Source organism: Panthera uncia (genome assembly GCF_023721935.1).
Source record: "Panthera uncia isolate 11264 chromosome B2 unlocalized genomic scaffold, Puncia_PCG_1.0 HiC_scaffold_24, whole genome shotgun sequence".
Classification (NCBI taxonomy): Eukaryota; Metazoa; Chordata; class Mammalia; order Carnivora; family Felidae; genus Panthera; species Panthera uncia.
Window position 1 is genome coordinate 84,823,318 of NW_026057580.1, and position 26,986 is coordinate 84,850,303.

Consider the following 26,986-nt stretch of genomic DNA (forward strand, 5'->3'; position numbering starts at 1 on the left):
AGCCACCCGGGCCATCGGGAGGGTCCTGTGTCTATCGAGCGTTGGGTCACCTGGATCCACGGCGCCCACACACAGTTTTGCCAGGCCTTTCTCTGGAGGTACATTGACTCAGCTTCGGCCAAGTTCCCAGCTGTGCAGATTTCCTCCCAATAATGCCTCCCATGTGTAGAGATTTTACAGATCACAAAGCGCTTTCATATCAATTACCTCCTCTAATTTAAAAGAAGTTCAGCGAACAGCTCAAGCTAAGGAACGGTCCCTCTCCGAGGGAAGGGCGGCTCTGGAAAGGTCTGTTTCACGGAGGACCCTTTAAGGGCCTGTGCCTGGACGGCTGTGGGACGAGGGCCCGGGAAAAGGGGAGGGAGGGGGAGTGTCCTCTTTCTCCCCCCACCCTCTGGCGGCGGCAGAGCCAAAGCCGGGAGGGGGGCTGTCTCCTCCTCTTCCCCAGCAGCTGCTGCTCCTTCAGCTCACAAGCCGGACCCGGGGACTGGGCGGCCGCGACTCCTCGGGCTCCTGAGAAGCGGATCCGCTCCCGGCCACCGCAATGCCCGGAGCCGCCGGGGTCCTCCTGGTCCTGCTGCTCAGCGGGGGCCTCGGGGGCGGCCAGGCCCAGAGGCCACAGCTGCAACAGCGGCCGCGGCAGCCACAGGCACATCAGCAAAGAGGTACAGTCGAGGAACGGGCTCTAGATTCCATCCTTTGCCGTCCCTTCTTCCGACGACAGTCCGGGGCAGGGACCGTTTTCTGGCTTGGCCCCTGGGGAGTGCGCTTGGGACGAGAGGGGCTAAGCTTGATGCAAACTCGCTTTCAGCGTCCTGAGTACCCTGTCCGGGGGTTGGGGGGATTGCCTACCTCCCCCCAAAGAACGTGAAGCGTTTCTCGTTGTTCGTTCTGAGAGAACTTGCTGTCGCTTATACATACTCCCAGCTGGGTTCCGAAGTCTTTCAAAGAAGCAAACTTTTAACCAATTGAACAATAAGTTTTTCCAAATCAGAGTCCATCCCTGCAGAGAAATGTTTCCCAAGCTGAGGTTCATTTTGGAACTTTATCGAGGGCAGCTGATACATCAGCTTTCTTTTTTCTTTTTTCTTTTTCTTTTTCTTTTCTTTTTCTTCTTTTTTTCTTTCTTTGTTTCTTTTCTTTCTTTGTTTCTTTCTTTGTTTCTTTGTTTCTTTCTTTTTTTGAAGGACTTTGTTTCTAACTGTTTGAACAGAGTTTGTAAAGTCAAGTGTTTTTTTTCTTTCGTGGCAATGGGACTTCCAGCCTCAATTTTTTCTGACCCACGTTCTATCTCAGGTATCCTATTTATTATAGTGAAATTTCTCCTCTGGCTTAAATACAGATAGGACTTCTATGTCATGTGTATGTGAATTAAGACCACAGTGACCACATATACACTTCACGGGGGCTTTGGAAAACAGTGGTATTTGATGTAATCCAAATTATTCTCCTCAGAGCGCTGTGATGTTTACATGCATATAATTTCTGATACTCTTGGGAGTCTTTGAAGAGTTATTTTAATGTCATGAATTTTCAAAGAAGCACATGTACCGCGTTTTAAAACAGAATTTATAATGAATACATCATTTCAGCAACATTTTTGTGAGTTGGAAAACTTGTACTAAAGTAAAGAATATTTAAGATTTGATTTCAAATATCAAAATATTTACCGCAAGAGTACAAAATCTGGAGGTTAGCAACTTTTGAAAGTTTTGATGAGACCAAATCTGTCAAAGTTTTGAAATATACTTATTCCCTCTTTTAGTTAACTGGAATAAAGCTACATCTAACCATTCTGATAGTTTTTCTTCTTATAATCTAACATTTCTAGCAGTACTATTTTATCTTAAAAGGAGTAAGAAAATAATCTGCTTGCTACAATAATAGCTCCCTGATTAAAATTCCTAGAATAAAAATGACCTTAAGTTCACTATATAACCTTTTTTCTTCTATTTTTGCTTTTCCTTCTCTGCGAGGTAAAATGGGGTCAACATGGCTTAATTAATAGAATTTATGAGAGTGATTTTGAGAGTATATCTCTGGCAGCTGATTTTTTAAAATGCTACTTTAAAATATTAGCCTTGCTTAGTTATATGATATGTTTTAACAATACATAGTACTTTAATAATGTCAAGCAGCTGGGAGTACAGAGAGACCAGAAACACCAGTGCTGTTCATTTGGAGTAGGGCAGAAGTTCAAAGCATGCAAAGTAGTCTCAAAGAAATTTCCTAGTGGGCTGCCCACCCTCCTCATTCTTTCTCCTCCCACCCCTCCCCTCCTTCACCCTCTCCTCCCCTTCTCCTCTCCTCCTCCTTCTTCTCTTCCTCCTTCTTCCTCCTCCTCCTCCTCCTCCTTTTCTTCTCCTCCTCCTCCTCCTCCTCCTCCTCCTCCTCCTCCTCCTTCTCCTCCTCCTCCTCCTTCTCCTCCTCCTCCTCCTTCTCCTCCTTTCTCCTCCTTTCTCCTCCTTTCTCCTCCTTTCTCCTCCTCCTCCTTTCTCCTCTCCTTCCTCCTCTCCTTCCTCTTTCCCTCCTCTCCTTCCTCTTTCCCTCCTCTCCTTCCTCTTTCCCTCCTCTCCTTTTCTCTTTCTGTCTCTGTTTTATCTGAGATAAAACTGACTCCAATTTCTATGGTCCAGGCATAAAGTAAGGTCAATGCAAAAGGGAAAGTTTATACTGCCATTCTGTTGAATGCTACACACAATAAGGAATTCTGTGCAAAATAGCTATAAGATGGTGTCTACCTATAGACCACTATTTTTATTTTAATTTTTTTACTGTTTATTTCTTTTTGGGAGAGGGAGAGAGAGACCCAGAGTGTGAGCAGGAAGGTGCAGAGAGAGAGGGAGACACAGAATCCAAAGCAGTCTCCAAGCTCTGAGCTGTCAGCACAGAGCCCGAGGCAGGGCTCAAACTCACAGACCAATAGATCAAGACCTGAGTGGAAGTCGACAGCCCAACCAACTGAGCCACCCAGGCGCCCCTAGGCTACTATTTTCTGCATTCTAGAATATATTGTGTATTATAGATCATTTGGAATACATTGAAAGATTGGCTCAGGGATAAATTGTTGGAACTTGTTAATATTAAAAGTATATATAAAATCTGTTTTATAATACCTTAAATTCATATAGCATTTCATAATTAAACACGCCATGTATATATTAACTTATTTCACCTTCAATTCTTATTGGACAAATTTAAAACTGAAGGCTTGGAGTAGTCGTGACTTATATTCATGCAACTGATAGTAACTTAATTTTTAACAACTAAAAACACTTCCAGTATTGTTTATGCTGAAGTTTCCTTTTTGTGATACTAAGATGTCTTTCCATTTATTCTGGGGCCATGTTTTCTTTTTAATGTTCTGTTAAAACATACTCTCAGTGAAGATCATTGGATATGAGTGCGACTGAAGAAGTTTTAGGCTATCATCAACTTCTCCTTTTTGATTATATTAGCATTGACCTTCTTAGCGGAGCACTGACTAGAATGAATTCTGTGGTGCCTGGTTGGCTCAGTCAGTTAAGCATCTGACTTTGGCTCAGGTCATGATCTTGCAATTTGTGGGTTCAAACCCCATGTCATGCTCTATACTGACAGCTCAGAACCTGGAGCCTGCTTCAGATTCTGTTTCCCTCTTTCTCTCCCCTCCCCCGCTCATGCATACGCGCATGTGCGCTCTTTCTCTCTCTCCCTCTCTCAAAAATAAAAAGCAATAAAAAAAAATTTAGGAATGGTGTTTAATGGAAGAGAGAATAAAATGTCCTTTCTAAATCCTGAACTCAGATCCATAGAACAATATGACAAAGGGAAAGGTTTGAATTAAATAAGAAGAAACTTCCTCCTTTTCTCTGCTCCTCTTGTTTAAGCTGTTCAGAAATTACTGGGTTGTGTTGGAGCAACTCGTTTCTGGAAATGTCCATTCATGATCAGGTGTGCCACCTGTCAGGGATGATTTAGGATGAAATGCCTTTACAGAGGCACAGTGACGATTCATCAAGTCTCCAGTTCTTTTCAAAGTCCAAGATTCTAGTATTACGTTCTATTGTTTTTGGAGTGCATATTTGTATTTGAACTTTTTAATTCTTAAAAATGTCAAGACTATACTAAAGGCATATAAATGTGTTTTTAGATGTCTTCTGGGATTTAAAATAAAAACATGTTTGAGATGATCCTCACTCATTTTTGGCATGAATACTTAAAAATTTCATATGGAATATTCACATCACCATCAATTGCACACTTCTAAAACATTCTGTGCTATAAAATATGAGAATGTTTCATAAATTACCTGAGATTTACTGTAGTCATAAAATTGGAATTAATTTTTTTTGTATCACTTTTGCTACATATGTAACTTTTATGTACATATGTTGGCTTGATCACTACATACTGGCCTCACTTCAGTAAAAATGATTCATATCAGATAAAATGTAGGGCTGAGAATAAGAACATATTCAACATTGACTATTATAGATCTGGTAGGTTTTTCTAAAAAAAACATAAAATTTATATTTTTTATCTTACATGTCAATGTATACAAATTGCTGATCATTCTTGTTCCCAAGAGTTTTCTCTCCTAGGCTATCATGCAGAATAATGATCAGAATCTCCTTCAAGAGTTGCCAGGGATGATGAAAAAAACCTCATGTGCTGTCAGTTCATACTTAATTCACTCTGAAATATGGGGCACCTGTTCACTCCACTGTAAAAATCATAGTTTTCACCTTCTTCAGGTATAATTATAAAGTCCAGTAGGTATCTTGAGAGTTAAACCAACTATGCTGTAAGAAAAACATGAGTGTATATTTTTATGGGAGAGGTTTAGTTAAATTAGAAGATTTTCTGAAATAGTAGGACTTAGAATGTTTACACCATTGAATTGTATTGCAGTAGCGATGACTCAAAAAAGTTGACTTTTAGTCACATCTCAATATTTTCTCAGTCCTCATTTATTTAAAGCAGATAATTGTCACAATTTCTTCTGTTCATACATTTAATAAATACAATGACAAAGACGTTTGTGCTTGACTTTTCAAATTGGACCTCTGAGATGGGATTATTTTTCCTTCTTTTAATCCAAACAGATTTAGCATTAAATGATAAAAAAAATTCCCTGAAACTTTTTGTGACGTTTCACATCTTTCATAATCTGCTTTAGCATTATGGGGCCGCAGTTCTGCACCATGAGAAGAAGAAGAAATAGTAGAATAGGGACCGATAACCTCAACCCAGCCTATGCATAGCAAGATTAGTGGGGTGGCTAGTCGTTTAAATTAGAAGTCCAAAGAATGTGTCAAACGCATGCTTGATTCCAGTCAGTATAACTATTCAGTAGGATTCTACTGCATGGGAGGAGCATAGCTGGAAGTTTCCAAGCAGGGTAATAATAAATAATAACAATAACAACAACGATAGATAATACCTGGAAGTTTTCAAGCAGGGGAAGAAGAAGAAGGAGGAGGAGGAGGAGAAGGAAGGAAAGAAAGAAAGAAAGAAAGAAAGAAAGAAAGAAAGAAAAGAAAGGTCAGAGCACCTGACCATTGGGGTTCAGTCCATTGAACTTCCGATTTTGACTTTAGCTCAGGTCATGATCTCATGGTTCATGAGATTGAGCCCCACACTGGGCTCCACACTGACAGTGCAGAGCCTGCTCGGGATCCTCTCCCTTTCTCTCTGCCCCTCCCCCACTCACATGCATGTACATGCATGTGTCTTCTCTCTCTCTCCTCTCTAAAAATAAGTAAACACTTAAAAAAATAATAAAGAATGGTGACCCCAGGTCATCTTTCCAGTTTGCCGTATGTTCTTATTTAGCAACTGGAGACTGTGAAAAAGATCAGGAAGAAAGTATTGTTAGTGGTCAGACAAACTGTTTATGCTTCTAATATAGAAGATTGGGGTTTATAAGATTTGTCATAGCTTTGAACTGAGCTGATAGGCCGGAATTTAGGAAGAAGCCTAGCTGCAGTAACTGAGAAAACTAAGTAGAGGTTAGAGGAAGACAAAACTAGATTGGCACATGGTTTTCAAGACTCATGCCAGGCTCCGTGTATACCAGTCAGGTAGAAAGAAGACGAATTCTGGACTGTATGGATTGCTAAGACTGCATTCAAAGGCCAGAATTTGTGCAGGAAATTGGTGGTCATCGGACTATGTGTCTTGGAATGTGGTTAATGAATGAATGTGTTCAGTAGGTAAAGACAGAAAAAAAAATCCTGCCTTTATGGAGTTTGTATTCTACTTAGGGTGGAGAAGGCAGACAGGAATATGATGAATATATAGTGAATAAGTAACATACGAATACCTATATTTTATAGGTATTCATAAATTCATCAATGAGATTCCTGGACAAACAGATATACCAGGGTAAGAGAAGTCATGAGTTCTAGGAGTGGAGAGAGTTTGGTTGCTATTTTAAATAGAGTGATAAAGGTTGACCTCATTGAGAAGGTCACATCTGAGAAAATCCTTGAAGGTGTTGGGGGAATGATTCACACAGATATCAGGTGAAAGAGTTAATATTCTTAGCACAGGGAAAGGCTTGTGAAGGTCTACAGTTAGATCACAGTGAGAAGGGTCAGGGAAGTAATGGGGAACTAGGATCATTGTAAAGAATTCTGCCTTATAGTCTGAATGAGATGGGTGGTATTGGAGAGTTTTGAGCAGAGTTAAATGGATGAAAGAATAGGTAATATTTCTTTTCCCAGATAGGCTTTAATCCACTGGACTAGACCAATATGGTACTAATTGAGATCTGTTTCCTTCCCCATACTTCCCATTTTTAGAGCATATATAAGTGACTCCATTCCAGAGTATTCCACCTCAGCAGACTTATTGTGAAACTCAAGTGCATTTTTGTAAAATTTCTTTTTTTTTTCCTTTTGGCATCTCAATCCTATTACACGATTAAAAGAATTGCAATACCTTAACACAACTGAAGGGCAGGGAACTTCTTCATATCCTTTTAATTTGCCCAGTGTCTTAGAAACATGCCATAGATTTCTTAGAGTAATTTTAATGAATGTTCATGTTAAAAATAAGTTGTTCACAATCCCACATAAATATATGTATACCTTGGAGTTCTCTCTCTCTCTTTCTCTTTATCATTCCTTTCAGTACCAGAGCTAAAGTTTAGCTACTGTTGCTAAAAATGACACAATGATGTATTGATCTGATGCCTTCTTTTATAAAATGAACTTTGAAATGTTACCTATTTTTACAATCAGAAGCTTATTCTATGCTCTGTTTCGATTTTTATAACTTCTTTAAGGATCACTGTAAGTCTTGCAGTAACCTTTGGAGTAAAGTAATGCAATTTCAGCCTGACTAAATTATATCATTTAGAAGAAGATTTAGAAGAAAATTACATAACTTTTCTCTTTCCTGCCCTCCCTCCCTCCCTTCTGTCCTCTCTTCTTTCCTCTCCTCTCCTCTCCTCTCCTCTCCTCTCCTCTCCTCTCCTCTCCTGCTTGTGAATAAAGTGTGGTTTTCAAGGAGATATTTCTAACAAATGTAATTTTTAAGAAAATACGTATGGCAGAACTTCACTTAAATCTTCCTGCTAAAAGCCACTGATAAGTATGATCTAAATATAGTTTTGAAGCATAATCTAAGTTTACATGATGAGTTAAAACTAGACATTTGCTTGTCAAAGATGTAGGGTATGGGTAATAAAGCTGTTTTTTTCCAGTCATCTTGAATGTGGATTTTAAAGTGGAAGCCTTGTGCTATTTTGTTTTTATTTGGACATGTGACATTTAGAAAAAGATCATAGAGGTAGTCTGTTAGGGGTTATTGTTCATAACACTGGCTTTCTGTTCATGCCTAATCTAGTTCCAATGGAAAGTTAATCTATGCAAATAACGAATGATGAAGGCCTGAGGAACTGTTTAGTGCCTGGCACTTAGGAAAGTCACTTTGCGCAAGGTTAACGGAGCTTCTCCATGTAAGGTCCTCTTAGTTGACCACCAAGCTGTGCTCCCCTGAAAGGCTCTTTGTAGAACTGCATCCTGAGTGCCAGATGCTTTAGATTGGTTTAATAGTATCTAGCATATTGTGAGCATTAATACATATATATTCACAGCATCACTGTTTAGTAGGTTAATACAATCCTCCTCATTTTATAGAAGGAAGAGTCGATGCCTTGCAACTTGTCAAGGGTAAACAAATGCCAGTGCGAGTTTTAGGATTAGAAATTAGGATATGTTCCTGCTTCTGATTTTATCGATCCTACATTGCTGTCTCTTTTGGACTTTGAGATCCTTAAACAAACAAACAAACAAACAAAAAAACCTTGAAAAAATCCCATATCCATTTCTGAGTTATGTTAGTAGAGTAATTTAAAACAGAGAGTTACTAGGTATTATGAAGGAACAAGAAAATGTGTCATCTTTAAGGATCTTTTTCATTTAAACACACACAAAACTATGCATAAATACATACACATTACTTAAAACTGTGCATAAAAGTAAAAATACTCATCAAATTTTAGCCTTTAAATTCTTAGAATTTGGATTACTGGACACTGGACTATAAGCTTGATTATTGGTTTTTCTTAAGTCACCTTACATAAATTACTTCAGTAGGCTAGAAACATACTGGTATTTATTATGTAATGAATTCTTTAAAAAAATGGTCAATATATATATATGTGAATGAAAAGAGCTAGAACCAAACAGACATACCTGATTCAGAGAAGAGTTAATCTCAAAATTCCTTTTGAAAAAATGTAGAACACTGGCATTTCTATAAAAAGATTTAAAGAGTTCAGTTTGAAATTGAACTTCTCTGTTAGAACAGGAAATTTTGCAAACCTCCTACATTTTGAGAGGGTGTGTATGTAGGACACCAATCAGTGTGCTGCAGGTAACATTTATAGTTTAGAACTCAGTACCCAATTAGTGTATTTAGTGTATTTATATTAGTGTATTTAATATACTAAGATATTGAACTTTTGATTTGTTTTCTTAAATCAGAGTTTCAGTTTTATCAAAAAATCTAGAATAAGGGAGTCTAAACTTTGAATTTGCAGAAAAGCCTAGTTGCCTTGACAAATGATTACGAGCCACAGAATAAATTGCAAGTGAGATCATTATATTTTTTAGTCCAGTAGCTGTACCATTAAAACTCTAAGGTGTAATAACTTTTAAGTTGCTTGCAACATACAAGGTACTATTCTAAAGGGGAAATGAGGTTAGTAGAGTTTGCCATATCAAATATATTTTTTTCTAAAGCCTGTATAGTCACCATAATTTTCTGGCTTATTGCCTGCTATGCCGTTTTCAATTACTGAATAAGGCTGAAAGTATGAAACAGAACAAGAAGTAGAACAATAGTCATTTCAGGGAGCTACTTTATCTCATTGGTTTGTTGTGAGGAGTATATAAAACAATGAATATAAAACATGGAGCATCTATTAGGACCTCAAAAAGTGTGAGTTTTCAAAATGCTTCAAGAAAACTGAATTAAGTTTAAAAACTGTCTTGGTGTCAGGAAATTCTGGCTTAAAACAGCACTTTTTCTCCAACACTGTGGTATACCAAACTCAGCTGAGGCCGTTTATGAAGGAATTTGCTTATATACTTGAAAACACGAATGTATGGATTCAGCTTTAATTGGAATTTATTTTATAGTGTTTTGCTATTCTGAACTTTATAGCTTAGCCTGCAAAAAACATCCATTAACATAACCTTTGAACCTTCAATTTCTGCATACATTCCCCTGCTTTGGAGAGAACTTTGACTAGTAGAAAAAGTGGCTTTGGGAGATGGCAAGAATGGAATTCATAGCCATGTTACCACTCTTTTATTGGGATCAAAAACCCAAGTCAACGGAATTTAAACTTCCTATTAGTAAAGTAAAATTAAATTAGATAGTACATGTGAAAATACTTGGCAGCTAATTAGTAAATATTTGCTCCTCTTTTTCTTTATTACTCGATCATAAAGTTCAAAAAGGATATTTGCAGTACATATGACATCACTTTTACTTAAGAAGAGCAAAACATTCTAAAAGTTTCTTTGAGTAGACCCTAAGAGATTATAGATGTCAAGCTACGTCATTGAAGAAAGATGGAAGAATTCTACCAAGGTCACACAACAACAAGCCAGTAACAGAGATAGGAAGAAACCCAAGGTCCTATAATTAGCTAATAGTTATGTTGGTAGCTCAACGTGAGAAGTGATTGAGATACGTAACAGGATGGAAATTTTAGCAATACTTGGTGGCTATTTATATTTCAAAGATGATATAATAAACTTTTTTTTCTACAAATTTCTCATTTTTGGACATGTTTTTATTAGGGAGTAATAAACTATTTTTTAGAGAAGTCTTAATATATGTGTTAGGTTATAAAAATGCATGGAACATAATGAGTGCTCTATAAAGATTAGTTATCATTTTAGCCTATGAAGCACATGTTTTCACTGACATTTGAGTAGAGATGACAATTCAGTATATTTGACACACAGTGGAAGTTAATGTCAGGATGGTTGTCAGTGGAAAAGCTCTCAGCATAGACCCTCTTTTTGATTCTTTCTATACACTAAGGTTAAAAAAAATGGTGTAATAATATATTCCAAGATATATTATTTAATACTATATATTATATATATATTATTTAATATAATATATGATTGGAATATATTAGTTAATACTAACCTAGATTGGGAAATTTTTTTTTTAATTTTTTTTTCAATATATGAAATTTATTGTCAAATTGGTTTCCATACAACACCCAGTGCTCAGATTGGGAAAATTTTTAGTGTGTCTTCCTGTATATTAAAGCTAATGGTAGATTTCTACAAAACCAAAACCAAATGTCCCTCAGGAAATCCTATAGCCTCAACAGGTCTCTAGGGAGACCTGCTTTTTCTAATCTTGGGAATATCACATTTTGAAATAGTTTCAGACAAAAAACTTTCCATAGGCTCTTTTGCTCTTCAGAAAGTTTCAGTCACGTTTAACAGGTAGTGCAACCATTCAGTTTTTCACTCTGGAACATTAGAAAAATCACTGGATTTGAAGTCAGAACTCCAGGATACAAGTTTTGCCTCCAGCTCTTCCTAAGATGTCACCTTAAACAATACATAAGTCATTTACCTATTCTGAAATTAAATTTCCATTAAAAAAAAGAATATAATGTTCAAATTTGTCTTACTGAGGTGTTATAAAGGATTAATAAAATGTGTGATACAAATAATGTTATTAATAATAATACTATTCGTTATTATAATAAATGACAGGTTTGGCCAAAGGCACTGATGGTTCGTGAAGTTCTGCTTCATCCCTTTTCTTTGATTTTTTCTCCCAATGGCTCTTTAATGTACTTAGTTTGAGTTCTTCTGGATTGAGAATCATGACACATCTTCCTCCTTCCTTCCTTTTTTTTTTTTTGCTGTATACCTCCCAGTAACATAAAAAAAGTTAATTCATATGGAAGGGAAGTATATTAACACGAATATCCTATCTTTACTTATTTTGCACATAGCCATAGGTAAATTTATATGTAGACAATGATACATTTAGAAATTCTTCAAAATATTTTTTCATTCTTTGTAATTATCTTCCTTAAGTTTGTACAAAATATTTTTTGTCAGTTTTTAAAAACTGATTTTATCCATAGGGTTTCTGGCATTGTGCTACCTAAGATGTGCTGAGAAAACAATGCTATCCTACAGTTCATTATTCATCTATGGTCTGACCTCTTTATATATATGTATGTGTGTGTATATGTGTATGTATGTATATATATATGTTACATATGTACATAGGTATATATGTTACATATGTATATATGTGTGTTTACATATATGTATATATACATATATATACGTGTGTGTGTGTGTGTGTGTATATATATATATATATATATATATATATATATATTTTTTTTTTGGACAAAACATTGCCCTCTGAAGCTATTTCCAGGTCTATTAAAAAAATTAACCCCTACTGTGTTTGGGCTACTTTGGCTTAAGTAAAATGTGTTTCACATATGTAATGAATCTATCCTTTTTATGATTTTCAATTATGTAATAAGTTGAAAGACCAATCATATTCAGACAAACTTCAAGAGCTATTGCTATTGCACAAACCTAGAAGGGCATTTCACCAGTTATTCTCTTTTAAGATTTTAAACCATTTAACAGTTAGAAATTAATAACATAAGTTACACACCACTAGGACTATTTGTCTTTTATTTTTACTTACTTCCTCTATAGTCTCTGGTTTGGCATATGGTAGGCATTTAATTAAAAAAATTGTAAAACGAATGAAGAAGCACTCTTTGGACAGACCCAAAGGGTGCCTTTTAAAAAATATTACATGTATTATTTTTCTTAATGCCTTTATAGTCTGAATCAGTATTTTTGTAAGAGATAAATTTCCACAAATACTGAAACACAGTGGCACAGATACAGCATATTGTTATCAATACCACTTAAGAGATAAATATAATATTTTAGAATACTGTATCTTGCTTTTGAGGTATATTTTTTTTCCTAAAGATATTCCAATAAGAGCTGAGCAATTTTTAAAGCTTTGGATGAGGAATGAATATTTCTTGGCTTAGAACTTTTCTGTATATGAGGACTTTTTAGACAAGTATTGTGATGCATAAGGTTAAAATGCCTATTAAGATGAAAGTTCTACTTACTGGTCAGCTATGTGCAAAAGAATGAAACTGGAGTTAGTATACATTGAAATAAACTCATAGTGGATTAATGGCCTAAATGTGAGACCTTCTTAAACCTTAAAAATCCTAGAAGAGAATACAGGTGGTAACTTATTAGACATTGGCTGTAGAGGCCTTTTTCTAGACATGACTCCTGAGGCAGGGCAAATAAAAGCAAAAGTAAACTATTGGGACTACATCAAAATAACAATCTTCTGCACAGCAAAGAAAACATAAAAGGAAACCTACTGAATGGGAGAAGATATTTGCAAATGACTTGTCCAATAAAGAGTTAGTATCCAAAATATAACAAGAACTGATACAACTCAATGCCCAAAAAATACATGATCCAATTTAAAAATGGGCAGAAGACATGAACAGATATTTCTTCAAAGAAGACATGCAGATGGCCAGCAGACACATGAAAAGATGCTCATTATCACTTAAATCAGGGAAATGCAAATCAAAACTACAATGAGATGTCACCTCACACTTGTCAGAATGGCTAACATCAAAAACACAAGAAACAAAAAGTGTGAAGAGAATGTGGAGAAAATGGAACCCTTTTGTACAATTGGGGGCAGGGAATGCAAACTGGTACAGCCACTGTGAAAAACAGTATGGAATTTCCTGAGAAAGTTAAAAATAGAACTGCACTATGATTCAATAATTGCACTACTGAATATTTACTCAGAAAATACAAAAAAAACCCCACACTAATTCAAAAGGATACACATGCCCCTATGTTTATAGCAGCATTATTTATAATAGCCAAGTTATGGAAGCAACCCAATTGTCCATCAATAGATGAATGTGTAAAGAAGGTGTGACGTGTGTGTGTGTACATATACACACACATATGTACACATATACACATACAATGGAATATTATTCAGCCATAAAGAATGAAATTTTGCCATTTGCAATGGCATTGACCTAACGAGACACTCAGGCACCCCTTTTATTTTTATTTATTTTTATTTTTATTCTTATTTTTCTTATTTATTTTATTCTTATTTTTCTTGCTTGATTTATGTGTTTATGTCCTGAGAGTATGGGAGGAGTGGAATTTGTGTTGAAATTATGTTTTCTTCTTTTTAATAACAATTGAATCACCTAGGGATTGAATTTTATGTGAACTTACTAGGTCACAGGAACACTTTCAGTTGGGAATTTACTTAAAGAGCATAGGATTTTGGCATGCCCTTTAATTTTTATTCTCTTGGTATGTATTCTTCATGGATAAAGAGACAGTAGGGACACCTGGGTGGCTCAGTTAGTTGAGTGTCCCAACTCTTGATTTCAACTCAGGTCATGATACTAGGGTCGTAGGATTGAGCCCTGTGTCAGGCTCCATATATGGAACTGGCTTAGGTTCCCCCCAACCCCCCGCCGCCACTGCCGCCCTTTCCTACAGCCTCTCTCCCCAACTCACACACACACACACACACACACACACACACACACACACACTCTAAAATAAAAAATAAATAAAGAGGCCGTAAGTGATTGAAAAGATAATATGAATCAAATAATGAAGAAATTTTGCACTCAACTATAGAATTATTAGCATACTAGCAAATTTCGTTCAAGTTAAATATTCTGCCTAAACTGGGAATTAATATTAAACACATTTTGTGTTCGGTGATTAGCTGATATAACTTTCAGATAGAAGAGATCCTATAAAGTAAATGTCTAAATGTAAGTAACTGCATAACATAGTTATGGTTTCCACAGGGAGACAAAATCAAGTTCTCTCTGATGGTCTTAATTAACAGTCTCCATTTCCACCATGCCACTATCATATGCTTTACATTTGTGTAGTATCTGGTATCTAGAGTGTTTTCCTGTTTTACCATCATTTCTATGCCTCTTCTATACAAAGCTTTTGAGTATTGCACTGTATAAATGAGTATACCCCGCAGTTAGAGGAAAGGAGAATCAATACTTGAAATGGATGCTTTAGCCTGAAAATATAAGAAAGGAGAAAAATAGAATCCCAGATTTTCTAAATCCCAAATACGAATATCATGTCTCTAATATGGAACATAGTAATTTTTTTAAAAAAGGATAAAGCTAATACGAAAATTGCAGCATTATAATACTATTTATGGATGGTAAGGATGTGATTTTTAAAAATTGAATATGCTATGACATGTTTTTTTTTTTTTTTCACTTAGCCCAGAAATGATGTTTTCTCACGTTCTCCAGAGGGAAATATGCATTTATTTTATCTACGTTTGTAAGATAATACTCCTTCCTCCAGTTAATTGAAGTGTTTAATTCATTTTTGCATTTTATTCATAAATATAACCAGACACAAATTAAAATATGTATATTATATTGTTTTCTGTTAACACACATGTGTTTTCTGTCTTCCGTGGTAGCTTTGTGTATTGTTTCATATGTTAGGGAATTATAAATTGAATTTGTTATAATTTGCTTAGTAAAATATTGATGTTAAAATCTAATGTTACTTTGAATATCGCGTTGAGGGATATGGGAGACTTACAGTGAAATCATCATTTCACCAAGATTTCTTTCTAATAAGACATCCACCATTACTGGAATTGTATTTTGTGCATTATATTCCATTGACGTAATTTTAGACTTCCATTCTACTTTGCTATAAATGGAATTTCATTATATCTGACTCCACAGTAAGTGGGTTACAGTATCGTTGACATTTAGTAGAATTACAGATCTAGTGTCTTTTTATACTCTGCATTAAAATGCATTGTGTGTGCTTTCAATTCTGTTTCAAAGAGACTACTATTGATTTACATAGTTGTTGTGTAGAAAAGTTCTGTGAAACTCCATTGCTCGATTTCACGGTAGCTTTTTTCTTCCCTTGTGAAATCATTTGCAAATATTTTTTAATGTGTTTGCGACTATTGGATAAAAATGAGATAAAACTTAGGGATTATACATGTTTGAGTTTTCTGTATTTGCTCACTTCATGAAGACTTTTTGGATCTTAAGCTGTAGCTTTCTCTTGCAACTTTCTTTTATTTCATACTTAATTATGGAAGCTCTTGTGGAAAATTAAGTGTTTTACATAGTGCTTTTAAGGAGTGAAATGAAAATACTTATTTGGTCTCAAACTCAGGGGAAAAAGCATGGTGGGAATAAGCTGTTTTATCTGAAAACTTGTTCGGGGGATTTGATTGGCAGAGCTTGGTGCTGTGGATGTGGGGAAAGGGTTGATGGAAGGGGGGCCTGGGTTGAAGAAAGTGACCAAGACAGTGGACTTACAGTTCTGAGAGGGCACTTGCTGCGATCTCCTCTTTCCCTGGATCTCAGATATAGGCATCAGCTACAGGTAATCTCTTTTTTGGCTCAGAGGGGCCCCTTTGGTTCAGAGGGGCATTTCAAGGGTCTGAGATCCAGGAATGAGCAATGCTTAGGTCACATCAACGCAGTGCACTTTGGTAGCAGGAACATTTAAAATTCATCCAGGTCAAGATCACCCCCTAGGTCTGTCCTTGAACCTTACCGCTGCTTTCCTTCTTTCCCTTTTCCTGCTCTTTCCTGTTCGGGGAGAAAAGGGTTGCAGAGTTGGTAACTACCTCAAGATACAGCTTTGTATTTCATCATTATGCCACCCACAGTTTTAGTTTTTCAGCTTGGTTTGGAGACATCCTGTTTGTAACATACAGTAACGGATTTGGAATAGAAATGCCCTTGACAACGGTCCTAATGAGCATTTTTAATTCCACAATAAAGTAATTCAGAGAATTGTTTTCCTTTGTATCTATCCCCCAAGATAAGAGTATCTGGAGGCCAAATTTCCTGCTGAGTCCTTCAGTGTTATTGCCAGGTCAGAAACTAGGCATATTAACATGAAACATGTTGTTCTGCATCTGGAAGCCAGAATATAATAAGCATTGTTAATTTAGTTAAAGAAAAAGACAGCTGTTTAAGATTAGCCTTCTTGTATATGTGTGGGAGTTAACAGAATAATGTCTCTTTCTCAAGATGGGTATGTTTTTCTTTTGCTTATATGCAAATTTTAATGGATGAAGGAATTAAGGAACTTAATGAATAATAAACCGTTTTATAGTTTCAGTTGGAAATTGGTTGACCAATACTCATCTGAACGGCGATATAAAGTTCCAGTAACCAGATAACTTTGAAAGTCTTCTACACTACGCCTTATATTCTGGGTGATAGTTTCTTATAGTATAAACTACTAAACCAGATATAACAACTCTATTTCTAAAATACACCTTCATGGTAACTATTATTTAAACCCCTGGCCTACCTGATGCCTTGTAGTTAAACCACTGTTGTGTTCTGAAATATGGATTTTGATAATTAGCTAGGTTATGTACATTTATGTAGGTGTGTGTAATAAGAATTTGGGGGGAAGTATAGTCTGTATTTGAGTTTAAATCTCTTATTTCCATATAGCTTTCATAAGCTTTAACCATTTTTCTGTTCTATCAAAGTAGTACTAATTTTATGTCAGGCATTTTATTTACTTTATTTCAACAATTCCTGAGATCCCTGAAGACTGGTATTATGCAGGTATCAGTCTAATAGCTGAGGACATCAGACCTGTCTGGATTGTAAGATATTTACATTATGATATAATGTCACCTTTTTCTTTTTAAAAAAAAAGACCAACTTTTTTGAGGTACAATTTACATATAATAAAATTCACACATAAGTATACAGATTGATAACTTTGACAAATGTATATGCCCATGTAACTACCCCTTTGATCAAGAAATAGAACATTTCCACTTTCTCAGAAACGCTTGCTCTTTGCAATCTCCTTCTATCTCCACAACCTCTTATCTGATTAGTTTCATCTGTTCTAGAAATTCCGTTACATGAATCATCAACTATGTACTTTTTTGTGTTTGCTTCTTTCAGCCTAATGTCTGCAAAAAATCATATAAAATTTTGTTCATATATTTTGTTCTTTTAAATTGCCAAGAGTTTCTAATGTATGAATGTATCTCAAGTTTTAATTTAATACCTACTGATGACATTCAGCTTCCAGTTTTTATTTTTTTATTTTATTTTATTAAAAAAATTTTTTGTTTAATGTTTATTCACTTTTGAGAGACAGAGAGAGGCAGACCATGAGCGGGGAAGGGGCAGAGAGAGAGGGAGACACAGAATCCAAAGCAGGCTCCAGGCTCTGAGCTGTCAGCACAGAACCCGACGCGGGGCTCCTACTCACGAACTGTGAGATCATGACCTGAGCCGAAGTCAGATGCTCAACTGACTGAGCCACCTAGGCGCCCCTTAGCTTCCAGTTTTTAGATATTCTGAATGAATCTGCTATATGCAAGTCGTGTACATGTCTTTCTATGAATATGTTTTCATTTCTTATATTTATCTAGGAGTGGAATTCCTGAGTTGCATGGTACATATACATTTAATTAAAATTTTTTCTAATGTTTATTTATTTTTGAGACAGAGACAGAGCACGAGCAGGGGAGGGGCAGAGAGAGAGGAAGACACAGAATCCAAAGCTGGCTGCAGGCTCTGAGCTGTTAGCACAAAGCCAGCCATACGGCCCGAACTCATGAACCACAAGGTCATGACCTGAGCCAAAGTTGGACACTTAACTGACTGAGCCACTCAGGCGCCTCTACATTTAATTTTATAAGTAACAGGAAAGTTGTTCTCCAAAGTGGTTATATTATCTTATTGTCTCAAAACAATGCAATGATCTTGACATAGTGATAACAAACCAAGCATAAATGTTGGGCAAGCTAACTTTGGGATGAGGGATGATACTATAATTGATCATTTTTCTTTCTGCTCCTTTATTTCTCTTGTAGAGACCTACAAAAAAAAAAAAACAAACAAGGATTAAAAAGCTTGGTCTATATAGGAAAATTTTATTCTTTAAGAGACTTACTGGCAGATTTAAGATTTCCAAAAAATTTTACATAGATATATGAGACAACAAATGTGCTTTGTTCAACTTTTAAAGCAGGATATTAGTTACTTGTTAGCTAATTGTTGTGCAGTATTATGATCATGGGTAAAGCAAAAATAATAATTATGTGAAAAGAAAAATCCCAATGTATTCATTAGACAAGAATGTATTCAACATGTATTATAAATAAGAAAAGGTTTTCTATACTGTACATATAGAGGTGAGCAAAACATAATTTTTTCCTATAAGAACTGTGTAAGTAGAGAAGAAAGTAAATGTATATGTACAGGGAGATTAATAAAGGCACTTTGTAGGTGGAAAAGTCTTTAATAAAGTTATTAAAAATGTTTTTTAGAGTCTCAGGGAATTAGAAAGATTTCCATTTTATAGGAGTAGAGACAATTTCACAGAAGTGGTGAATTTGGCTTAGCCTGACAGAAGGGAAGAATGTTTTCTAATTATGTTGTGTTATTTAATTTTATTTTTTATTGAAGTATAATTGACAAACAATATGTTACTTTCAGGTGTACAAAATAGTGATTTAACAATTCCATAAATTACACAGTGCTCGCCGTGATAAGTGTAGTTACCATCTGTCATCATGCATAGTTATTACAATATTACTGACTATATTCTCTATCCTGTACTTTTTACTCTCCATTACTTATTTATTTTATGCCTGTAAGTTTGTGCTTCTTAACCCCCTTCACCTATGTTGCCCTTCCTGTCATAACCTCCCTCTGGCAACCACCAATGTGTTCTTTGTTTATAGTCTGTTTCTGTGGATTTTTGTTTGTTTATTTGTTCATTTATTTGTTTTTTAGATTCCACAAATAGATGAAATGTTATGGTATTTGTCTGATTTATTTCACTTATTAGAATACCCTCTAGGTCCATCTATGTTGTTGAGAATGGCAAGATTTTGTTCTATTTTATGGCTGACTGGTATTTTGTTGCATGTGTATTCATTATATATATGCTACATTTTCTTTATTTACCTATTGATAGACATTTGGGTTGCTTTCTCTGGGCAAATGCCTATCAGTGGAATTAGTGGATTATATTTTTAAAATTTTTTTGAGAACTACAATACTGTTAGCCGTAGTAGGTGTACCAATTTACATTCCCACCAATAGTGTACCAGGGTTCCCATATCCACACCAACACTTGTTATTTCTTATCTTTTTGATATTATCCATATTGATAAGCATGAGGTAATATCTCATTGTGGTTTTCATTTGCATCTCCCTGGTGATTCAATAATATTGAGCATCTTTTCACGTGTCGGTGGGCCTTGGTATATCTTCTTTGGAAAAGTATCTGTTCAGATTCTTCTCCCACTTTTTAATGGATTTATTGTGTTTTTTGGTGTTGAGTCATGTAAGTTCATTATTTATTTTGGATTTTAATGCCTTATGGGATATATATTTGCACATATCTTTTTACATTTAGTAGGTTGGATTTTTGTATTGATGGTTTCATTCACTGTGGCAAAGCTTTTTATGTTGATGTAGTCCTACTAGTTTATTTTTGCTTCTGTTTCCCTTGCCTAAAGAGACATAGCGAAAAAAAAATGTTGCTAAGGCTAATCCAAGAGATTACTTTCCTTTTAGGATTTTTATGGCTTCAAGTCTTACATTCAATTTTTAATCCACTTGAGTTTATTTTTGTGTATGGTGAGAAAGCAGGCCAGTTCCATACTATTGAATATACATGTCCAGTTTTCCCAACACCATTTATTGAAGAGACTATCTTTTACCCATTGTATATCCTTGCCTCCTTTGTCATAGATTAATTGACCATATAGGCATGAGTTTATTTCTGGGCTCTAGATTGTATTCTATTGATCTGTGTGTCTCTTTTGAGCCACTACCATACTATTTTGATAACTTAGTTTTGTAGTATACCTTAAAATCTGGGATTGTATTACCTAGTTTTGTTCTTCTTTCTCAAGATTGCTTTGACTATATGGGGTCATTTGTGGTTTATATAAATTTTTGGATTTCTTTTTTCTATTTCTGTGAAAAGAGCTGTTGTTATTTTAATAGGGATTGCACTGAATCTGTAGATTGCTTTGGCTATTACGGAAATTCTAACAATATTAAATCTTCTAATCCTCTAGTATGTTTCCATTTGTTTGTATCATCTTCAGTTTCTTTCATCAATGTCTTGCAGTTTTCAGTGCACAGGTATTTCATATTGGTTAAATTTATCCTTAGGTATTTTATTCTTTTTGATGAAATTGTAAATGGGATTTAAAAAAATTTGTTTTTCTGTTACTTCATTTTTAATGCATAGATATGCAACAGATTTATTAGTATTAATTTTGTATCCTGTTGCTTTACTGAATTGATTTATTGATTAGTTCTAACAATGTTTTGGCAGAGTTTTTAGGGTTTTCTATATATGGTATTATGTCATCTGCAGACAGTGATAGTTTTACTTTTTTTTTTTAAATCAATTTGGATGCATTCTATTTCTTTTTCTTGTCTGATTGCTATGGCTGGGACTTCCAGTACTATGTTGAATAAGAGTGGCAAGAATGGACACTGTTATCTTGTTTCTGATCATAGAGGAAAACATTTCAGTTTTTCACCATCAAGTGAGATGTTAGCTGTGGGTTTGTTATATGTGGCCTTTATTATGTCGTGGTGAGTTTCCTTAAACGCTCTTTTTTGAGTGGAGAAACAAATTTTGATGGGCAGACCTGGAAAAGAGCAGTCAGGAGAACATAGCATGGGCTGTAGGTATGGCTGATCAGAGAGGCAGGTAAGTTAAAACAGTTGATGAACTGGGAAAAGAAAGAATTACATTTACACTTAACTATTAGTAAGGAAAGAGGTTATTTTATGAGGAGAGAAGGGAAGCTCAAAATTAAATTTTGGAAATGTGTTCTTCTGGGGCACCGGAGTGGCTCAGTCTGTTAAGTGTCCAACTTCAGTACAGGTCATGATTCCACGGTTTGTGAGTTCGATCCCCGCACTGGGCTCTGTGCTGACAGCTCAGAGCCTAGAGCCTGCTTTGGATTGTGTGTCTCCCCTCTCTCTGCCCCTCTCCCACTCATGCTCTGTCTTTCTCTCTCTCTCTCAAAAATAAATAAACATTAAAAAATTTAAAAAACAAATAAAAGGAAATGTGTCCTCCTGAGAGATTATGAAAACTGAAGCGGGGACGCCGCAAGGAAAGTTCTTGGCTCTGATGAACTTTGGAAGTTGTGAGAAAGGTCATCGCTGGGTTAGCATTTCTCAGTAGCTGGAAATTTCTTAACTTTCAAATTTCATATTTTCAGTAACTTTTCTAATTTGATTACTTCAGCCAAAGAATAAGACACTCTGTCATTGATTTAACCAATTATTATAATGATTTATTTCAGTTGTATATTTTTACCCCAAATAAGAAAAATTTCTGTGAAAAAAAGCATTAGCTTTCCTCCCCAGAATTCTTATGACTTTTCATATTGGATAAACACCCATATAAACTTAAGCTGTCTCTTTACTTGTTTATTTAGATGACACTGATACTTTGGGTTCACTTATTAACTAGAGGTATTCTAATATAAAATCCCTGTTTTAAAAATTGATTACTTGTAGCTTACAGCAATATAGTGACTAAAACTACTACTCCCTTTGGAATCTGATTTGTGAGCATTGTCTACACTATATTTTATAACTGCAGTATTAAAGCAATCAGAACCAAGCCCTCAGAGCAGATTAGAGGTGCTTATTAGCAATAAAATATACTCAAAATATACCAGGCATAACGTTTTTGTATGTAATGGAATTACCCCAGCACATTGTCAATCTAAATTAAATGAGTTTGTAACTGAGGTTTGTGTTCAAGAAAAGGGGAATTTTATCTGCTATGTAGACTATCTGTTTTTAAAATCACAGACAATGAGACGCCTGGCTGGCTCAGTCAGTTAAGCCTCTGACTTTGGCTCAGGTCATGATCTCCTGGTTCAGGAGTTTGAGTCCCATGTCGGGGTCTATGCTGACAGCTCAAAGCCTGGAGCCTGCTTCAGATTCTGTGTATCCCTCTCTCTCTCTGCCCCTCCCCAGCTTGTACTCTGTTTCTCTCTCTCTATCAAAAATAAATAAATACTAAAAAAAGTTTTTAATATCACAGGCAAAGTTTTGTATACCTTCTGAGAGTAAGTGTGAATGTCATTAAAGGCAATTGTCCTCCTTCTGTTGTAGGTATGAATATGGCAAACCTAGTCCAAAATTTAGAGAAATAAAAAAAGGGATTGTGGGGAAATGGAAGATAAAAAAATTAGAAGAGAAGAGGAAACCTAACTTTCTCCTCCTTTTTTTCTCAAGGCTGTTAACCAGAATAATTTCCAACTTTAATAAGTTACAGAAAAATAGGAAATGATTTTATTTTATTTTTTTAATTTGTTAATGTTTATTTTTGAGAGAAAGAGAGAGAGAGAGAGAGAGAGAGAGAGACAGACAGACAGACAGAATGGGCGCAGGGGAGGGACAGAGAAAGAGGGAGACACAGAATCTGAAGCAGGCTCCAGGCTCTGTCATTACAGTGCCCGATGCGGGGCTTGAACCCATGGACTGTGAGATCATGACCTGAGCTGAAGTCGGACGCTCAACCAACTGAGCCACCCAGGTGCCCCAAGAAAGGATTTTATTTGTATTTAAAAAAAAAAAAGTTCTATATGTGTCAAGGTTTGCATCAGTTGTTTAACTATCATGACTCTTAAAAGCCACATGGTTTGGGGATATTGTACCACACTGACATTTCAAGTCAATGGTTTGTGCTCATTGGCTGCCTGGCATAAAAAGGGAGATAAATACTGTGTGAATAGTTATTAGGCACATTTGATTTTGTACCTTAGAAAATATATACGTGTTTGTTAGAAAAGTGAAAGTTGAAATTAGCAAAAAACAAACAAACAAACAAACATGAAGGGAACAACAAAGAAATACAACTTAGGATAAGAGCTGACCTCTATAATTTAACTGTGCAATACTCCATAAAAATGCACATAATAGCTGCTTCAGTTCAGTACAGCTCCTGGCCCCAGTGCATCCCAACCCAGTCTCCAGGATAGTTTTGAGATAGCTGTGCTCACCTCAGAAGAAGAATTTGCTTTATTTCTAATTTACTTCTTTGTTTTAATTTAATTTGATTTAATTTTTTTAAATGTTTAGTTTTGAGAGAGAGAGACAGACAGACAGACAGAACATGAGTGAGGAGGAACAGAGAAAGGGGGAGACAAAGAATCCAAAGCAGGCTCCAAGCTGTGCCAACATGGGTCTCAAACTCACAAACTGTGAGATCATTACCTGAGTCAAAGTTGGACACTTAACTGATTGAGGCACCCAGGAGTCCCATATTTGTTTTAATTTGAAAGATTTACTACCTAGGTAGACAACAAAGTCAGAATTCCTGGACACCTCCATTTAGATGACTCTTTAAAAAAAATTTTTTTTTCAATGTTTGTTTATTTTTGAGAGAGAGACAGAGTGTGAGTGTGAGTGGGGGAGGGACAGAGAGAGAAGTTGACAGAATCAGAAGCAGGCTGCAGGCTCTCCACTGTCAGCACAGAGCCCAATGCACGGCTCAAACCCAATAATTGCGAGATCATGACTTGAGCCGAATTGGGCCCTTAACCGACTGGGTCACCCAGGAACCTCAATTAGATGACCCTTAAGATAATTCATTTACTTAAGTGTTAAGGCAAAGACAGAAAATTCTCTAAAACAAACAGAATTGAACATGGGCTAGTCATTTCTGAGTTCATTACTACTGAATCTAAATATGTTTTCATTTATAGCGTCTAAAATGTGTTCTTAAGTTTGGCAGGATATTCATATTGTATAGTAGGAATTATAAATAAATTCATATTGTATACAATTCATATTGTATAGTAGGAATTTATAAATAAATACCTAAATTCAATACAGTATTTGTAATATGTGGTAATTTTCAAATTAATTTTTTTTTTACAAACAAAAACATTTTCCCCAAATGTTCCTATACCCTGTGTAAATTACTGATTTTGAGTAAGGGAACACTTGAAACAATTAGACCCATTTATGAATAGCTCTACTTGTAGCAGTTTGTTGCTAGACCCTATTCTGTGATAAAGGTAAGGCTGAGATGGGAGAAGGTTCGTCTCATTTGAAACGCTTCGCTTCACATGGAACTTTGCCTGAATGCCATTGAGATACATTCAACATTTGGCCAAGTGCTGAAAATCAACATCTACTTGCCTTTGTCAAAACATTCTGTAACCACTCCACTCAGGCTCACATGAACAAGACAGAAAGAATAATGGAAAAAAAAAACACATTGCTTTTCTTAAAAAAATACATACAAAAACACATACGGTACATACGTACATACGTATTTCCCTTTTTTAATTGCTCATCTGTTTTTTAGATCAGTCTGTGGTTGACTTTGAAGAATCTATGGGAGTACAGCGTAAGAGCTAAGGAAGAAAGTCTGCCCGGAGAATTTCTGATTCTCTTAGTATTTTGTGGAACAGCATGAGTGATCTCTTCCAATTGTGTGGGATGAGTATAGCCCACTGAACACTGCTTAACAGCAGTTTACTACAAGCCAGTTATAATGTCAGAGACATCGGAACCTTTTCTTCTGCATTTGAATAATGATAAATGCCTTCATGCTGTGTGAGAACTATTGAAGTGTGCCTGTCTGTAGGCAAAATTGGCAGTGTCTCATATAACTCCACTCGATGGAAGTATTACTTCAACAGTGGGAAATACATCGTCTGACAAGAATCGTATCACCATTTGGAATGATGTTTATGCAAGTGGATAGTCTTCTAGTTATTTGCAGTTTAAAAAACGGACCTTGGAGGCCACGATAATAAAACCCAAGTCTTTATTTGGATATTTGTAGTGAAAACTATAATTGTTCCTTGTGGGACAATAATGTAAGCTCAGTGGTTGGGCCATAGTCTGTCAAGTATGTGTGATGAGAGATAACTTCCTTGCTCTTTATTTCTAAAATAAAAGGTATTAAGTAATTGGTAAGTCACTGTTGTTTTCAGGTATCTAAATACAATTTTCATCAAAATTGAAATATTTAATTGCGTACGTACCTAATGCCTGATTATCTGCCTTTGGCTGCTGTTATTACCTAATTGCTGTGTCGTTCTTTGCTGCCAGTTTCTCACCATCACCATCTCTTTTGGTGATGATCGTCCTGCTTCTCATGGAAAAATCTCTGTAATGGTTTTTTGGTCCTAGCTGGGCAGCATGGTAGCCAGGTAACCAAAAAGCTTGTTTGGCTAGTGGGAATATGGGAATGGAGGCCAAATGTTTCAAAGTCCTGGGTAAAATTGCAGAAGAACTTAATTCTATTGATTCATATTCTCATTCATTCAGTTTCTAGGCACTTGAGAATAAATGTAATAATCAGAGAGAACACTAAATGGAGATACCAATTTTAGCAACTGAAAAAATTTGTGTTTGAATCACTGGGTTTCTGATATGTGTGTACTTCATTAGTTATGCGACTGCTTGTAAAATGGATTATGGAATGCTCTTATAACTGGGCATGGCAATGGAGTAAAATCTGAAAAATCTCACCACTCTGATCATGCTTCAGTAAAATAACTGATATTTCAAGTTTTTCTCACTTTGTGATTTCTTTTTTATCCAAAGTTTCCCTTTAAGTTAGAATCTGGTTGCATACAACCCTAAAATCTTTTCTTTATGGGGTGGAATGTCTCCAGTTGTTTGGACATTGAGTCTAGGAGGTATCCCACTACTTTTCAAAGCTGCTGTGTCCTGTCTGCAGTGGCTATGGGGTCAGGCCATGACTAAGGGACAGGGGTAATTCATAGCTTTCCCACCCAACGTTTTTTCCATCTGAACAGTCAGGTAAAAATAGAAACCCATTTGTCCTCAAGCTGAATCTTTTCTCTGTTTTAATAAGAATGATTTCAGGGGCGCCTGGGTGGCGCAGTCGGTTAAGCGTCCGACTTCAGCCAGGTCACGATCTCGCGGTCCGTGAGTTCGAGCCCCGCGTCAGGCTCTGGGCTGATGGCTCGGAGCCTGGAGCCTGTTTGATTCTGTGTCTCCCTCTCTCTCTGCCCCTCCCCCGTTCATGCTCTGTCTCTCTCTGTCCCAAAAATAAATAAAAAACGTTGAAAAAAAAATTAATAAGAATGATTTCAGTAAGTCACAGTGAAGATGGTAAGATTGGATCTGATGGGGTGGAGTTTTGGAAAGTAGACATTTTTAAGCATTAGGTTTAAGATAGGTGAGGAGTGTTTACCACTCTTCTGCCCTAATTGTCTTTATGTTTGTGTTTACTATTGCCCCTTCTCTACCTCCCCCCACCTGATTCTTGTTCTTTTTATTTCTTCCTTCCTCTTTCTTTCTTTCTTTCTTTCTTTCTTTCTTTCTTTCTTTCTTTCT

General features: G+C 36.0%; 1 protein-coding gene across 1 annotated transcript in view; it reads left to right on the top strand.

Annotated features, from left to right (window-relative positions):
- The first annotated feature begins 418 nt into the window (after nt 1-418).
- The window catches only part of LAMA2 (laminin subunit alpha 2), a 613,971-nt gene continuing 587,403 nt past the window's right edge, over nt 419-26,986 (top strand). Inside the window, exon 1 of the mRNA XM_049652971.1 lies at nt 419-665. Coding sequence (XP_049508928.1) covers nt 545-665 — 121 coding nt within the window. The 5' untranslated portion in view covers nt 419-544. The remainder of the gene's footprint in view (nt 666-26,986) is intronic.